Raw genomic sequence first — 18,346 nt, 5'->3', positions numbered from 1 at the left:
GTATCCAGCCCGATCTAGTAGGTATATATTCACTTTTCTAATGTGTAGCTATTATAACCCTCACAGCTGTGGTGGCATACAAAAAGATTTTCCTTGTTTTTTTAGGGATATCCAGACCGGTAATGCCCAATAAGAATGATTCTGGTTTTTTTAGAATATTTACTTTTTTAAAAAAATTAAGTTTGAGAGAGATGTCATTCCAAAATGGTTTAATCCCTTTGCATGCCCACCACATATGTAATGTAGTCCCACCAGGTTCTGCGCATCTCCAACAATTCTTAGAGAGGTTTCTATACATCTTAGCAAGTTTACAGGGTGTCAAGTGCCAGCGATAGAAAACTTTTTGGAGGTTTTCCCTTATGGTGCAACCCTTATAGTAAACTTCCAATTAACCCTCTGTAGGAGTGCAAATATCCAGAGTGTGGAGTCACGTGGGATTACTATGAGGAGTTATAAAATATACATCAAGCCATTGTGTCCACGATGAATGCATTGTGTTGACTGGGTTTGATTCATTGACAATAATTTCTGATCAAATCCCACAACCCTCTGCATCTCTGGCCATTTTCTCTACTGCCCATTTCTCTTTCTTCACAAGTCACGGACACAGCCCAGTTGCTTAGACAGATCTCACATGAAGGTGATAATGATCATTGTCCTCCTGGCCATCCTTCTTATCCTATGTATTGATTGTTGGGGGGGGGGTTGCCAAATGTCCTCCTTTGTAGTTCTGTTAATTAGTTTTGGTAGTTTAACTTGTCCCCTTGTGGGTTTGTTGAAATGCTCAGAAGAAATCTGATTGGTTCTTACGAACACTCTGTAAAAAGCTCTTTTGTGAATAAAACGACCTGGGGCCGAGGGGGCTGGAGACACAGAGAGACAGAGATTATTATACGCACCCTTCCCAGAGTCTTGCTGGTTCAAACCTCTGTGTGTATTCTTATCAATCAGAGTTCAATCCTTCCTTTAGTTTGTGAATGCCTCAACTCTCCAAAAGTTTTCCCACTGGGACATCTCTGTATTATGGCCAAGATCTTGAGCCCATCTAATCATAGATTAGGCCAATTCATGGAGGAGGCTATAGGTATGTTTGCACTATTGTGGGTTGTATGCCGCTGAATACTGCTTGCTAGGACTCACAAATAGGAAGACTTTTCTTGCACCCAGGTACTGTTTGCTGGCATCTCAAGAGGCCTCTGTTTGGTCACTGTGAGAACAGGATGCCGGATGAAGTGGGCCAATGATCTGATCCAGGAAATGACAAAGACAGTCATTTATTTCTATAAAACTTTTAAGAACTGTACCATATGCTGCAAACATTTCTTTGAGCTCGGAAATTCAAATGGCCCCCAACCAAAAATGCTAAGTCCTGCATGGCCTGCATCTGGAAGATGATGATGTGTCACTAGCACACCGTTGTCCTCTAACCGCTTCTTGTACAACAGTCCATCATCCCGGAGAACATCATATTCACAGGTTAGAAGGAAAGTCTCTGGGAGCTGGCGGATTATGTCATCCTCTGCTAGAAGGGGGGCAAACATTGCCTCAAGACCTCTTTTATGGTCTTCATAAATTTCTTCTGAAAATGGGGCAGGAGCATTAGGGACATAGCCCCTGGCCTTAAATTCTTCTGGAATGTTATCAGCACTGATCCATTTTCGGTATTTCTCCCTCAAATCAGGAGGGATGTGGGCACCTTTTATAACTGGGTCCACATTGACCTCCTTCCCAGTCATATATGTCGAACCAAATTTAACAACTCGTTTCCTGAACAACGGAGGAACTGATTGATTTTGCTGATAGGAAGGCAGATCAAAGTCCACTGCTTGTAGAAATGGGTAGATCAGGACCTGAGCTCGCAGTCTTGGGAGGTCCTCTCTGGTCACCAGTTCCTGACAAACAGCTGCAGCATATGTGCCTCCACTACTGTCCCCAGCAATGGCAATGCAGTTGGGGTCCACTCCGTATTCCTCTGCATTCTTCAGAAAGTGTATTGCAGCATTTAAACAGTCCAGCACAGGGACCGGATAGAGATGCTCAGGAGCTAAACGAAATCTAAAGAGAAAACAAGATATTGCCCACATTCAACATCATACACTTCACAGAAAAGGACCGTTTGCCTGCATTACATATTGCTAGTGTTGGGAATCTTTTTCACCCCTAGGGCCACATTCCTTTCTCTGCAACCCTATGGGGGTCTGAGACAAAAATAGAAAGCAAATGCAAACTTTCCCTTTGGAAATCTACACTTGTTCCTATACATAGCCACACACCATTCTCTCCCCTCCAGCTGCTTCCTTCTTGTTTTCCCCTGTCCATATCTGGATCTACACTCACTTTTTAAGTGTTCTTAGAAAGATATTTTAATATCATTCTAAAATGTAAAGGCATTTGGTTTCTCCTTTGCATCCTTTTCTACAACATATACCCAATTATTTGACATGGATGACTGCACTGCCATCTGGTGTCATGTTTCAATGGCACATTGTTTAAGTTCTTCGACTGGATAGCCTAACCCGTTTAAAAGTCATTTTGAGTGTTAAAAACCACAACTGTAAATGAGTCCCATTAGCAGGTTCCTGTAGCACTGCCCAGCATCCTGTTCATCAGTGAATTTTTAATCCCACTACTTGGTATCTACCTGTCCTCCCACAGCTCACCTGATCAGGTTGGCAAGACTCCTAGCAATTACTAATACCAATGGATACTAGTCACAAGGATGATGTGCCACTATGAGAGGCAGTAATGCTTCTGAATACCAGTTGCTGGAAACTGGAACGGGGAGAGAGCTCTTCTGCTCAGGTCCTGTTTGTGTGCTTCCTATTTGGGCATCTGGTTTGCCACTGTGAGAACAGGATGCTGGACTAGATGAGTCCCCTTTGGCCTGATCCAGCAGATTTCTACTATGTTCAAAGTCAAAGGGATTTGAGCTAGAAATCTAAATACAGAAATGAACACCCATTCTAAATGTTGGCAAAATCACTATGTTTACAACTTTATAAGGCTGGATGGCATTTCACCGATTGGACTTAAATCCCAACAAGACAGAAGTACTGTTTCTGGGGGATAAGGGCTGGGTGGGTGTGGGAACTCCCTGGTCCTGAATGGGGCAAGTGTGCCCCTAAAGGACCAGGTGCGCAGGAGTCATTCTGGACTCACAGATGTCCATGGGGGCACAGGTCAGGTCTGTGTCCAGTGAAGCTGCCTACCAACTCCATCTGGTAAGGTGGCTGAGAACCTGCCTGCCTGCACATTGTCTCACCAGGGTGGTACATGCTCTGGTCATCTCTGGCTTTGACTATTGCAATGCTCTCGATGAGGAGCTACTTTTGAAGGTGACTTGGAAAGTACAACTAATCCAAAATGTAGCAGCTAGACTGGTGAATGGGAGAAGCAGCCAGGACCATATAACACTAGTCCTAAGAGAACTACGTTGGCTCCAACGCCATAGTGAGCTCCATGGGGTATGCAGGTTGCACTTTTTTGGGAAGTGCTGGGCCTGGGGGTACCCAAGGTGGCGTATCCCTCCCGGGCACCCACCGGCTGAGGGGGACATGGTGGGAGTGTGCTGCCCCCATGCTGTTTTTTGGGGCAGCACTGGGCCTGCTGGGCGCCCAAGACGTATCCCTTCCAGGGACCCTCCTTGTGTGGCCAGCACATCCCCATTGTTTCTCAGCCACCAGAGGGTGACTGGGGGGGGTGCAACAGCTCTGGTGTGCTGTGGGCCAAGCCCCTGGCCACACTGACTTTCCTAGAGGTGCGCTGCGCTCTTGGGGCGCTGGTGTACCACCCCCAAAGGTAAGTGCTTCCCGTGGCAAGTCACCCCATACACTTCTGCCTAGCTACCCCACTGATTGGCTCCCAATGCGTTTCTGTGCACAGTTTCAAAATGTTAGTGTTGACCTTTAAATCCCTAAACGACTTGGGCCCAGTATACCTGAAGGAGTGTCTCTACCCCCATTGTCCAACCCAGACTCTGAGATCCAGCTCCAAGGGACTTCTGGTGGTTCCCTCATTGCCAGAGGTGAGGTTACAGGGAACCAAGCAGAGGACCTTTTCCGTAGTTGCACCCACCCTGTAGAATGTCCTTCCAGCAGATGTCAAGGAGATAAGCACCTATGTAATTTTAAAAATACATATGAAGACACCCCTGATCAGGGAAGGTTTTAGTCTTTGATGATTTATTGTATTTTTACTATTTTTTGTCAGGAGCTGCCCTGAGTTGCCGGGGCTTGCCAGATGCGTACCATATATATATATATATATATATATATATATATATATATATATATATATATATATATAATATTCCCTAGGAAAGGTTAGAAACTGAGAGGCATTCCATGTCCTTTTTGAGACAATGAGAGTGAAGCCACTTACCCAACACTCATAACCACTGAATCACTTTGGTGTGCAATGAAACGGCAGACCTTTTCATAGACTTCTGGAAGAAAGCACAAGCCCCACAACCCCTCCATTACAATTTTTCCTGGTCAAGAACACTGATATCATTGTGAGTTGAATCCAATGTTAGTTCTATTGAAAGTAAAACTGTTGAAATATAGAGATAGATGGATATATCTGCTTATTGACAGTGGTACCTCGCAAGACGAATGCCTCGCAAGACGAAAAACGCGCAAGACGAAAGAGTTTTCCGTTTTTTGAGTCGTTCCACAAGACAAATTTCCCTATGGGCTTGCTTCACAAGACGAAACATCTTGCGAGTTCTTGCAAGTTTGTTTCCTTTTTCTTAAAGCCGCTATGTCGTTAATAGCCGCTAAGCCGCTAATAGCTGTGCTTCGCAAGACGAAAAAACCGCAAGACGAAGAGACTCGCGGAACGGATTAATTTCGTCTTGCGAGGCACCACTGTATTTATATGTCATAAATTGGGTGCGCTTCTTGACTGTAGAAAACAACAACTTTTAATGAATTTCCTCTGGGAAAAACTCAGTTGCATTGAACTCTTTGTAAATGGGGCATCGCTAGCTAAAAACCATTCTGTGGTTTTCCCCTCTCCTGATCTGTAACAGAGATCAAGCAGTTTCAATGGATAGAAAACAAAAACAAATTTCCTCCCACATTTCTTGGCTTCTTTCCAGTTATTTCTGATCACTTCTGGAAGCACTTACAAAAAAAGTCCTTTTGGGCTTGAAGCAGAAACACCTTCTTTGACATTTTAAGGATTTTTCATTGACTGTGATACTAGGAATTAATACAGAACTGGTCACCTTTGTAACAAGAGGTCTCCGCCTGTTTTCTGACCACACAATCCAATCCTACACAAAACTTAAGCTGCCTACAGGAGTAGTAGTAACCACTCCCACACCTCACATAGCAAGCATTTCAAGACCTTTACATTAAAGTACCTCCTCAAATTATCCTTTTCAAAAACATTCCAAAGAGCTTACGGATGCTTCCGATGAGTCCAGCGCCTCCATGAAGATAGATGATTCCTCTCCTGTTCCCAGCAGCTGGTGTCTTGGGCCAGTACACCCTCACAGGCACCCCATCAAAAACAAGGTCCTTTCTGATCAACTTTGAGTCCCTCCTTGTTGGTATGGCATCGTACATAACCCTGAGGAAGATATGCTTACGGCAAATGCCCAGTTTTTCCAGAAACGCTCCCTGTTGAAACAAAAACATTCAGCATTTATGATCAGCCTTAGATAATTTTGCATTTTAAAAAAGTGCATACATGCACTGCCTATGGAACAAACCCCTCACTTGTGAGGCACCTACACTGTATATCCTTTCACTCACCACTCTCCACTTAGAGATTGGGATGTTGTGAAGGTATCTATCTATAGATATAGATATATGTACACATATATAAACATATATACACATAAGAACGTAAAAAGAGTCTGTTGGACCTGGCCAATGGCACATCTAGTCCAGAAGCCTGTTCCCAGTGCCTGTGGGAAACCTTCAAGCAAGATATGAACACAGGAGCCCTTTCCCCTTTCCATATCTGGTGTTCAGAAGCATTGCTGCCTCCACCTCTAGAGGCATAGGCATGGAGGCCTTCTCCTTTGTGAATTTACTGTACCTTTAGATAGGTATTCAATTTGGCAGCCATCACTGCCTCTTGTGGGAGTGACTTCCATAATTTGAATATGTTCGGTGTGAAGAAGGACTTTCTTCCATCTGTCCTGAATCTTCCAACACTGAGCTTCATTCGATTGTCCACAAATTCATGAGAGAGGGAGAAAAACTTTCTCTATCCACTTTCCATGTTATGCTAAATTTTATAAACTTCTATCTTGTCGCCTATTACTCGCCTTTTCTCTAAACTAAAATATTTGAAAGGTTACAGCCCTTCTAGTAGAGGGGCCACCTCATTCCTGTGACATATATAAAATAAACTTACCAGTACAAATCCATATTCCACTACGAAATCAACAAATATTAAATTAGCACGACCGCTTATTCCTTGAGGCAGGTAGGGCCTGGTAAGACGATAATAAACTCCCCATGCAAGCAGCATGAAGTGAATGAAAATGGTCATATATAACATCAGCATCCACAGGGTTCCACCAAATGCCATTTCCCTTCAACTCAGAAGCACAGAGGTACAGACTTCGTCTTAGCAATTGCTAAGTGGCTTTTGTACAAGAACAGTCTACAGCATGCAAGAGAACATCTTGTGGCCAACCCACACAGTTGGGAAGAAAACAAACAGTTTACTAATCGGTTCAGAATTTGCAGGCTATCCATAGCCTCTGAATTTTCATAGACTCTGAAGGATAATCAGATGGGCAAGCACCCTTCTCTTAAGTCAGGTGTTGCCTATGCAACACGTCTTCATTTTTGTGGTGCTTGCCCTCCCACACTAAATACTTTGGAGTCTTTAATCCCTCGTAATTCAGAGAGCGCACGTTATCAGGGATGGCACATCAATGTCAGTGTTAACCTCCTGCCAACAGCAGTATCACTGCCCCTGTCAGGACAGTGTGGTGATCAAAGAGGTTGGCACTGTGCATGCACACAATGGGAGCCAATCCTGCTCTTGCGCAAATTTGATTGCTGCACATGCAACTCCTTTCATTTATTTATTTCACCTCTTTATAAAAAGAGGTAGCATCCAGCTTTTCAGTTTTCTCTGTGGACAGCTGGTCAGGCACGGCACAGCTGAGGACTCTGTAACTCTCCTCACTCTTTCTCTTGATGAGGAGCAGGAAATTATTGAATGGGAAGGATTAGGTGCTCTCACACTGTAAGACATTTTCAAAGAAATCTCGCTCCCAGCAGCCACCAGAAGTAGAAATTAGCAGGACTTTCTTGATTTTTCTGAAAGCCACCTGCTTCAGAAATGGGCTAAAATGGCTGCTGTTTCTTTAATGCGAATAAAGCTGGGTCAGCATGAGTCAGCGGCCTGCAGCAGGTTGTATATATAAAGTGAGAAATGTTAGTTTGTGCTGAGGTTGAGGTTGGTGAGTGAGTGAGTGAGTGAGTGAATGAATGAATGAATGCATGAATGCATGAATGCATGCATGCATGCTGGTAGTGTTGTTGTGTGTCAGTTGCTTTTGCACATAGACTTTTAAGAATAAAACTCTGCAAGGATATTCTCGTGAACTCTTTTATGCAGACAAGGGTCTCTTCTCTAGAGGAAGAGGAAGAAGAGCCAGAGATAAGGGGGGAAGAAGAAGTAGTTGTGCCTAGACGCTCTCAGCGTTCAAACAAGGGTGTACCTCCTCAGCGTTTGACCCTAGGAGGAGTGAGAGTATGCAATGTGAGTTGTGTGGAACCACAAAGTTATAATGAAGTCTTAGACTTACCCCCTGGGGAACGTGCTTTGTGGGAACAAGCCATGAAAGAAGAAATGGACTCTTTTAAACGCAACAAAGTGTTTGAGGTCATAATGCCGCCACCTGGTGGCAGAGTGGTGTCATGCAAGTGGGTTTACAAAAGGAAAACCCTTGCATCTGGGGAACCACGTTTTCGAGCCAGATTAGTAGCCAGAGGGTTCACTCAGATTAAAGGGGAGAGTTATGATGAAGTGTTTTCTCCCACTGTAAAGAGTGAAACTTTTCGTTTAATGCTTTCCATTGCTGCTGTAAGACAACTAGAAGTGCACCATTTTGATGTTGATGCTGCATATCTGCATGCAAATTTAGACTATGAAGTGTTAATGAGACAACCCCCTGGGTTTGAAGAGGAGAATGGTGCAGTCTGGCATTTGAAAAAGGCTGTTTATGGTCTCAAACAAAGTGGAAGGTGTTGGAACCAGTGTTTAAATGAAGCCGTTGTAAAACTTGGTTTTAAAAGGAGTGTGGCTGATCCATGCCTGTACACCAAGGGGACAGGCAACAAATATCTAATGCTCTTAGTCTTCATTGATGATTTGCTTGTAGCAGGGAGTTCCACAGATGAGATCCAGAAGCTCACAAGTCAACTGGAAAAGAGGTTTAAGCTTTAAAGCCTTAGGGCCTGTAAGAAATTACTTGGGAGTAGAAGTAAGGCAGGAAGCAGATGGAAGCTTCCTATTGAGCCAGAAAGAGAAAATTCTTCATTTGATAGAGCAGTTTGGCATGGAAAACTGCAAGCCAGTTCAGACTCCCATGACACCAGATTTCCCAAAGACAGTATGTGATGATGAATTTGATCAGCCTGAGTTGTATCACTCAAAAATAGGATCACTGTTGTATTTAAGCCAGTGGTCAAGGCCAGACATTGCATGTGCTACAAATGTTCTGAGCCAACGTGTATCTAAACCTAGTACTGCCGATTGGTGTGCTTTGAAAAGGCTTATCAGATATCTAAAGGGGACATTAAATGTATGTTTAAAGATATCTAGTACACAAGACGAAAAACTAGAAGTATTTGTTGATGCGGACTGGGGAAGCTGTGTAGCTACTAGAAAATCTACAAGTGGAATGGTTATGATGTTTGCCAATTCCATAATTGGATGGAGGTCAAAGAAACAAGGATTTGTTGCGACCTCATCCTGTGAGGCAGAATATGGGAGCCTGTTGCTAGCATGCAGTGAAATCATGTGGTTTATACAGATACTAAAAGATCTAGATTGTAAAGTAGATTTGCCTATCCAAGTGTATGAAGATAGCCAATCGTGTATTGCATTAGCGGGCTCGGAAATAATGAAATCCGCATCAAAACATATTGCTATCCGTCATGCGAATGTGAGAGATTGTGTACAGAATGGGCTGATCAAACTGGAGTATTGTCAGTCACAAGATAATATTGCTGATTTGTTTACCAAGCCTTTGCCAGCAACATGTCATAATGACAAAACTGGGTTTATGTATATAGTGTATGTGTGTATTGTATGTATGTGTTGTTTCTGTTGGGGTTTTTCGCATTTAAGAAACAGAAGGGGTGTCACGGCTAAAATGGCCGCTGTTTCTTTAATGCGAATAAAGCTGGGTCAGCATGAGTCAGCGGCCTGCAGCAGGTTGTATATATAAAGTGAGAAATGTTAGTTTGTGCTGAGGCTGAGGTTGGTTGGTTAGTTAGTTAGTTAGTTAGTTAGTTAGTTAGTTAGTTAGTTAGTTAGTGAATGCTGGTAGTGTTGTTGTGTGTCAGTCGCTTTTGCACAAAGACTTTTAAGAATAAAACTCTGCAAGGATATTCTCGTGGACTCTTTTATGGAGATAAGGGTCCGAGGACCAGGCTGAAGAGACAAAGGGAGATCAGAAGCCTTTCCTTCTTTTTTTTGCTTTTTACAAACACTGACAGTTTTGATACAAGCCCTTCTCTTTCCTAGCGAACAAGAGGAATTTATTGAAGTTCAAGGACACATTCTAGCCAGAAAACAAAGGAGCCAATGCCTAGGGGCCAAGGGGTGTTCCTCCACTGGGAAAATATTTGAGGGGGCCTCCCTCCCCAAAGTCAACAGGCATTGCCATTCAAATGGTGTATATTTTCAAACATTTCTCTGATGAAAATTGAGATGTCCTGTTCATCATCATCAACAACAACAATAATTTTATAACAGACATGTCTTCATTTTTGTGGTGCTTGCCCTCCCACACAAAATACTTTGGCGTCTTTAATCCCTCGTGATTCAGAGAGCCCAAGTTATCAAGGTTGCGACATCAATGCCAGCGTTGGCATCCTGCCAGCAGCGGTGTCGGTGCCCTTGCCAGGACAGTCCTTGGAGCATAGAGGACTTTTTTTATTTTTCTGAAATCCACCTGCATCAGAAATGGGCACCTTTATACTGTCTTCTAAATAGTTTGGGGTTTTTGATACAAGTCCTTCTCTTTCCTGGCAGACAAGAGGTGCTATGAAGTTCAAGGAAACATTCTAGCCAAAAACAAAGGAGCCAACTCCTAGGGGCCAAGGGGTGTTCCCCCACTGGAAAAATATTTAAGGGGTCCTCCCTCCCCCAAAGTCAACAGGCATTGCCATTCAAATGGTGTATATCTTCAAACATTTCTCTGATGAAAATTGGAGTGTCCAATTCTTCTTCTATTATTATTATTATTATTATTATTATTATTATTATTATTATTATTATTATTATTTTATTTATACGCCAGCCATCTGACTGGGGTGCCTCAGCCAATCTAGGTGGCTTCCAACATAAATAAAAACATAACGAAACATAAAACATTACAAAACTTCCCAATGCATTGCTTGCTTCAGATGTCTTCTAAAGGCTATATACTGGTAGTTACTCCTTGGGCTCAGGGGTTGCATAACTCTATACCCTCCAACATTTCCCTGGTGAAAATAGGAACTTCCTATGGAAAAGTGGGACATTCCAGAATCAAATCAGAAACCAGGACAGCTATTATAAATGCAGGACTGTCCCTGTAAAATAGGTGTGCTTGGAGGGTCTGATTGTGTGCATCCACTTCATCATGTGCCCGTTTATGTGGGTTGGAGCTTACTTGCCCCTCAATATTTTATTCAAGCTGGTGCCTCTGCCAGGAGAAAGTATTCAACAAGGATTTGAAGTATGGCCCTTGTGGCCCAGGTGAAAGGGTGTGCAGACCGGAGGTAGACGCAAGGGACAGATCTGATTTCACATTGGTCTGAGTATTCTTCAAGATGAAAGAACAAACCCCTATAGAACTGCATTCAATGTTTGTTCTACTCAAAGTAGACCTATTTAAGTGACTAGAGATGACTAGTTGTCAAGAACTACCGGCCAGGCAGGACCTCCCAAGACTGATCCTCATCTACCCATTCCTACAAGTACTGGACTTCAGTTTGCCAACCTGTCAGCAAAACCATTCAGTTCCTCCCTTGTTGAAGAAACAAGCTGTCTGTCAGGAAACTGCCATCGGAACAGGGGCGGGAAACAGGGGGGCCTCCAAAAAACTTGTGAATCAGTTCCTCTTTCGGTGATGAGGAAAGCCCCACCTCCAGTGGGGAAGAGGGAAAAGGACCAGAGGATGCTGGTGGGAGCCTCAGCACCGATCCTGGCCAAGCTGGATAGGAGGGAAGCACACCCCTTCCGTTGCCCACCCTGCGCAGAAGTCTAAAGCACAAAGAGGGAAGGAAAAGGCTGGGAGTAACAAGACAAGCACTCCCAGATTCTGCTGGTGATTGAGGCAGACATGAACTTTGGGGTTCTGCACTGTAAATAGTTTTTATTTTAACCTGTGAGTATGATGTTCCCCAAGACGACGGGCTGTTGTTCAAGAAGCGGCCAGAGGATGGTGGTGTGCTAATGACATGGTGCGTTCCCACTTGTGATTCCTAGCAATTGGCATTCAGAAGCATACAGCCTGCAATAGTGAGAGGCGGGGGCAGGAGGAGGAGGTGTGGAAGCCCTTGACTACACCAGCCTGACTTATCTCTCCCTTCCCTCCTGTTTAGGGAAGTTTTTAATATCTAATGCTGTATTGTTTTTAACATTTGATTGGGAGCCGCCCAGAGTGGCTGGGGAGACTCAGCCAGATGGGCGGGGTATAAATAATATAAGTATATAATGATATAATATAATATAATTAAATTAAATTAATTAAATTATTATTATTATATACATTCTTTCCTCATTTCCTGGCTGTTACAGGTTCCTGCAGTTTACTGATTCTCTTCCAAGTCAGTCACCAACCTGCCACCCCCCTTCTCCTGGTGCTCACTCATCAAATCTAGCCACCCCTCCTCAGTGTCCAGCCAGTCACTGACAATTACCGGTAGTCATGATGCCCTATAATGGAACCTCTGGACTTCCCCTTTGGGGGTGGCACTGTGAGCAGTGTCTCTCGTCTCACTCCAGAATAACAAGCTCTCAAACCACTGAATTACCAGACTGCTTGGATAAAGACTTCAAGCATCAGGTAAACAAAACCTCCCACCAGCTTCTGTTAAACTTCAGTTGCTTATTGTCAGTTCGATGTTACAGGTTTATAGACTAGATGGTAAATGCTCAGCTTATTTTCAGTTACTTCAATTTATTAACACAGTTGTTGTCACTGCTTAATACATTGGTTTTCAATCAAGGTGGTTGTTTCTGTCAGTTCCCCAACCTTTTGACCATCCCATTCCTGAGGTACTCCAAATGGACAACAGACACAGGGGATCAGAACACCCCTCTTAAATGGTTTGGGAGTCTTCTCTTTCTAGAAGATCTCTCCCCTCCTGACTGGAATGAGACTTCAGTAGACTGTTACCTCACAGCTTCTACTTCTCCTGGCTCAAACACAGCCCTCCAACTAACTCCTGCCTTAATACTCCCGCAAGACACTCCACACCAGGGTTCAGCAACCTTTTAAAGCTGTGGGCCAGACCACTGTCCCTCAGACCATGTGGTGGGCCGGACTACCGGTATATTTTTTTGGGGGGGGGGAATGAAGTAATTTCTATGCCCCACAAATCACCCAGAGATGCACTTTAAATAAAAGCAAATATTCTGCTCATGTAAAAACACCAGACAGGCCCCACAAATAACCCAGAGATGCATTTTAAATGAATAGACACATTCTACTCATGTACAAACACACTGATTCCTGGACCATCTGCAGGCCAGACTGACAAGGCGATTGGGCCGCATCCGGGCCCCGGGCCTTAGGTTGCCTACCCCTGCTCCACACAGCCCTTCGTACTAAGCTCAGAGGCTCCTTTCTCTTGCTGTAGATTATTTTCCTCAGAGTGGATGTTTCTACGCAGAAGGGAATGAAAAAATATTTACTTTCATGTTGAAATCATTCACTCTAGTTAGCTATAAGGTAGATCTCCTTTCTCCCACGCTATTGGGATAAATGGGCCAATAATTTGTTGAAATTTTATTGACCCCCCCCTTTACCTTTTGAAGCTCTTGGGTCAGTAAACAGCATCGTTCTTGTGAATAGACTTTAGAGAGCAGACTTTACCTGTCGCAATCACACACAGACAGATGCTTGTGCGTAAGAAAACAGTAAAGCTGGTTATTGTAGGAAATACTTGGAAGGAAAAGGTATCAAGTTCTAGACTTATGAACTAGACTTGAGAAGAAAAAGGCAGCCCTGCCTGCTCTTTTGTTGTCTCGGGATAGTTTGAAGGTGCTCCCTCATCTTAGACTCCAAGAGAGAAATAGGAGGAGGAAAAGGAAAACGGGCTGTAACCTCAGATGAAGCAGACTAATCCAGGAAGAGATGGAGAAGTCAGCTGAGAGGTTAAAGGCACAGGGATAGTCTGGGGGGGCCCTCACTCTGCCTTAACCCCATGCAAATGCCTCTTCTGGAATTCCAAGGTGATTTGATAAGGCTAAAAAAGGGAGAAGAAACTAAAGAATTTGTGACAGATTGTTTTCAGTACTTTTGAATAAATGAGCTATTCAGTAAAGATGAAGAGATTTGCAGGAGAAGAATCAGAATTTGGGATCTTCTTGGAATGGGAGACCAAAGACAAGTTGATGAAGAAGGCAATGATTCATTGGCTGTCTTATTTTGGATACAGTATAGAATTATCAGCATGGGAAAAATTATGGAATAACATGATAAAATTCTCATCTTGTTATGCAGTTAGAGAAAACATCCAAAAAACAATCTCCAGATGGCATTTAATGCCCAGCAAACAGGTTAAAATGTAGAAAAGAGGATCCAACTTATGTTGGAAATGTATAGACAAGGGGAGCTCGTTAATCCGCTAGTGTTGGCAATGCAAACTTGCAAAAAAAAAAAAAAATACTGGGGAATGATTTATGAAGAACTGAAGAATATGCTTAAATGTTCCTTCCCCTAGAAGCCAGAAGAATTCCAGCGTGCGATAATAGGACAGGAGATTCCAGATAAAGTAAAAAAATTCTTCCTTTACGCAACAGCAGGAGCAAGGGTGCCATACGCTAAAATGTGGAAGGAGAGGAAAATCCCAACCAAAGACCAGTGGTTGCTTAAACTAATAGAATATGTGGAATTAGCCGCGATGACAGCCAAAATAAGAAATACAAAGAGATAAACAGTATCAAGCAAGTGGGAACAACAAGAGGAGTATTTAAATAGAAGCAGTATAAATATAAATTTACAATTAGAGATAAACATGAACACCAGTAAACACATGAAAACAGTAAAAAAAGAGTGAAAACATTGCCTCAAGACCTCTTTTATGGTGTTCAGAAAGTTCTTCTGAAAATGGGGCAGGAGCTTTAAGGACATAGCCCCAACCTTAAATTCTTCTGGAATGTTATCAGCACTGATCCATTTTCGGTATTTCTCCCGCAAATTAGGAGGGAGATGAGCGCCTTTTATCAGCCTGTCCACATTTATCTCCTTCCCAGTGATATATGTCAAACCAAATTTAACAACTTGTTTCCTGAACAAGGGAGGAACTGATTGGTTTTGCTGATAGGATGGCAAATCAAAGTCCACTGTTTGTAGGAATGGGTAGATCAGGACCTGAGCTTGCACTCTTGGGAGGTCCTCTCTGGTCACCAGTTCTTGACAAATAGCTGCAGTAAAAGTGCCTCCACTACTGTCCCCAGCAATGGCAATGCGGCTGGCGTCCACTACATATTCCTTTGCATTCTTCAGAAAGTTTATTGCAGCAGTTAAACAGTCCAGCACAGGGACTGGATAGGCCCCTAGCAACTCCACTTCTCTCTTATTTATTTATTTATTTATTTATTTATTTATTTATTTATTTATATATAATATATTTCATTTATGAAAAGAGGCAGAATCCAGGTTTTCAGTTTTCTCTGTGGACAGCTGGTCAAGCATGGCACAGCTAGGAGGCCCCCCCCAAAAAAACCTCCCCACGGAGGAGTGGGGATCCCAGGGGTCCAGCATAGCATGTGAACTCACCCTCCTGAGCCCCCCCCCCAGCTGACATTTCTGCGTGGGGGAAAGGAAGAGGCTTGAGTCCGCTCACCACTCCACCGGACTCTACTGCAGAAGCCACACACCGCCACCACAAGCAGTGGATCTTCCAATTAGAGATAAAAGCCAAATCAAGCATATTTTTTTAAAGGAATTAGACGTAAATTGACTGATTTGGTGAAGCGGAAGCAAAAAAGGAAGTCGGCTTCTGATTTCTGCGGACAGGCTCTGCAAGGGGATTTTTTTGTGAATGGGGGCAGAGTGGCATTTGCAGCTATGGAGATTTAGTAAAAGTTTAACTTTGGACTTTTGAGACGCTCTTTCCTTTGGATACATACTAATTACAGCTGTGTCAAGTTGTCCTTTGGATACAAATTGACATTTGGACAGAATTTGACAGTTTGATACTTTGGCAGAGTAGAAAGTAAAAAGACTTGAATAAAAGTGTCGTGAAAATACAAGCCTCAATTTTAAACCCTGGAACTTAGTGGCACAAAGCCAAAGCTAAGCAGGAGAACTCTCCATCACACTAGGGGAGAAATCCCCCAAGAAGGAAGGAGAACCTGGAATTTTGGAATTAATATTTAGTGCTTATTGAAAACCAGGGGATTTACGCAATACTACCTGCCATGAGGGAACGCGGGTGGCGCTGTGGGTAAAACCTCAGCGCCTAGGACTTGCCGATCGCATGGTCGGCGGTTCGAATCCCCACGGCGGGGTGAGCTCCCATCGTTCGGTCCCAGCGTCTGCCAACCTAGCAGTTCGAAAGCACCCCCAGGTGCAAGTAGATAAATAGGGACCGCTTACCAGCGGGAAGGTAAACGGCGTTCCGTGTGCTGCGCTGGTTCGCCAGAAGCAGCTTGTCACGCTGGCCACGTGACCCGGAAGTGTCTGCGGACAGGGCTGGCTCCCGGCCTCTAGAGTAAGATGAGCGAACAACCTTAGAGTCTGGCAAGACTGGCCCGTACGGGCAGGGGTACCTTTACCTTTACCTGCCAAGAAATAACTTTAATATCTTTGGACATTCTGGATGTACATATTTTAAGCCTAAAGGCTGGAAGATTTGGGTTACAATATATAGTTCACTTGGATTTACATTTTGGATTTTAGAAATTTTGGACTTTGGACATTCTGGACATATATATTTTAAGCTTAAAGGTTGGAAGATTTGGAATACAATATGCAGTTCAAAATAAAAGCATTCAGTTATGGGAAAACTTTATGGCCTAGAACTGGCTGGTAAACAAGACACAGGAGCCGTCACAAGGAAATCTGCTATTGATAGGAGACGTGCAAGTGTATGGGAAGAGACAATGGAAAAAACAGGGGAAACAGAACATACTGACCTTCTCACACAGCAACTTATGGAATTTAGACAGGAGATGGTGCAGTCAATGAAAAGTTTGGCTCAACAAGTGCATTTGGATATGGAAAAATCTAATAAATTACTGACAGAACAATTTGGAAAATTAGGTGAGAAGGTCAATGAGAGATCCAGCAGAACTAGGAAACAGCTCTCACCTTTGTCCCTAACCCGCTGGAGATCAGTGACCAGTGCGACCAAGGCAGTTTCAGTCCCATTATGAGGCCTGAATCCCGACTGGAAGGGATCCAAATGGTCCGCTTCTTCCAGGCGTGCCTGGAGTTGTTCAGCAACCACTCGCTCAATCACCATGCCCAAGAATGGAAGATTTGAGCCTGGGATATTATGATCTGTTCAAGGTCACACCTGTGTTTCTTGGTTCTGCCCAAAAGTGAAAGTATTTTACCATTCCCAGGCTAAACCATAAATTTTTTCTTTACCCTTTAAACATTTCCCCCCTCCCTACCAGTCCCTTCCATACAATGAAAAAAAACAACAAAAAGATGGAAGAGAGTAAAAAGTCCAATAAACCCATAAAAAACAGAAAATGACTGTTGTTGCTTCCCAGCCAAATCTATGTTCAAAATTTCATACCCTATATAAAACAGGACATTTCTTACCCAGACTAGAATTAAACAAAAACCAACAGAAGCTATTAATATAGAGTTGTGTACTTCTCTTCCGTAGTTCTTTTCCTTTTCAAAGAGGTGGTGGCAAATAAGAGGTGATCCAAATTTATAACTGTAATCCAAAATATAAATCCAAATGTATTGTTCTCCAATATATTGTAATCCAAGTCTTCCAATTTTAAGGTTTGAGAGATATGCGTCCAAGAATATCCAAAATTGTTGGCAGGTAGTATTGCATAAATTCCCCTGGTCTTCAGTAGGTACTGAATATAACTCCAGCTATTCCAGGTTCTCTTTCCTTCTTGGGGAATTTCTTCCCCAATATACAGTGGTACCTCGCAAGACGAATGCCTCGTAAGACGAAAAACTCGCAAGACGAAAGAGTTTTTCGTTTTTTGAGTTGCTTTGCAAGACGAATTTCCCTATGGGCCTTGCACGCAGACCTCGTCCGGCAATCCGTGCTTCGCAAGACGAAAAATTCGCAAGACGAAAAAACTCGCAGAACGAATTAATTTCATCTTGCGAGGTACCACTGTAATAGAGAGTTCTCCTGCTTAGCCTCTGTTTTGTACCACCAAGTTCCAGGGCTTAAAATTAAAGCTTGTATTTCCACAACTCTTTTATACAAGTCTTTTTGCTTTCTACTCTGTCCAGCTGTCAAATTGCACCGGAAGCTGGGGGGTCGGATTACGGCGAGTTACCAATGCTCCGCTGGACCCCTGGAGTCCCCACTCTTCTGTGGGGATTTTTCGGGGGGCGCCTAGCCCTGGCGCTCACCCCCAAAGCCCTGACAGCCTAGACGGTGTCCTTCCTTAATAGGACAACACGGAGTTTGCCACCATTTCCCTTTGCAGTGGACCGGAAGTCTGCGTCCTATTCCTCCTTACCTATCATCTCCCCATGCTGGCCTGTGGCATTATCTTCCTGTCAAGATCAGCACTAGTGACCTCCCATTTGAATTACTGCAATGGGTTCCACATGAAGGTGACCTTCAAAATGTTCTGGAAACTTTGGTTAGTGCTGACAATAGCTGTGGGGACATAGCTTGGGGCTGTGCAGCAGAACCATATCTCATCAGTCCCTCACCCTCTTTCGTAGATCCCAGTCTGCTTTCAGGTGTACGTATCTGGTTGGAAGAGG

At 43.5% G+C, this 18,346-nt stretch overlaps 1 protein-coding gene and 1 long non-coding RNA gene across 2 annotated transcripts in view; one reads left to right on the top strand and one right to left on the bottom strand.

Moving 5' to 3' along the window:
* LOC309359151 overlaps positions 1-18,346 on the top strand; it is a 68,696-nt gene that overhangs the window by 2,496 nt on the left and 47,854 nt on the right. The window contains exon 2 of the long non-coding RNA XR_014163740.1: positions 11,992-12,259. This is a non-coding gene — a long non-coding RNA (uncharacterized lncRNA). The remainder of the gene's footprint in view (positions 1-11,991; positions 12,260-18,346) is intronic.
* Positions 1,259-7,046, bottom strand: LOC309359031 (arylacetamide deacetylase-like 4). Its single transcript, XM_081892462.1, has 4 exons — positions 6,373-7,046; positions 5,411-5,627; positions 4,381-4,444; positions 1,259-2,055 (listed from the first exon to the last, which is right to left on the bottom strand). Exons 1-4 carry the CDS (start codon positions 6,547-6,549, stop codon positions 1,281-1,283), a joined length of 1,233 nt encoding a protein of 410 aa, XP_081748588.1. The 5' UTR covers positions 6,550-7,046; the 3' UTR covers positions 1,259-1,280.

This window comes from Podarcis melisellensis (assembly GCF_964234715.1).
Source record: "Podarcis melisellensis genome assembly, chromosome: 16".
Lineage (NCBI taxonomy): Eukaryota > Metazoa > Chordata > Lepidosauria > Squamata > Lacertidae > Podarcis > Podarcis melisellensis.
The sequence above is the reverse complement of the archived record's forward strand: the minus strand, read 5'-3'. Positions and strand labels throughout refer to the sequence as shown.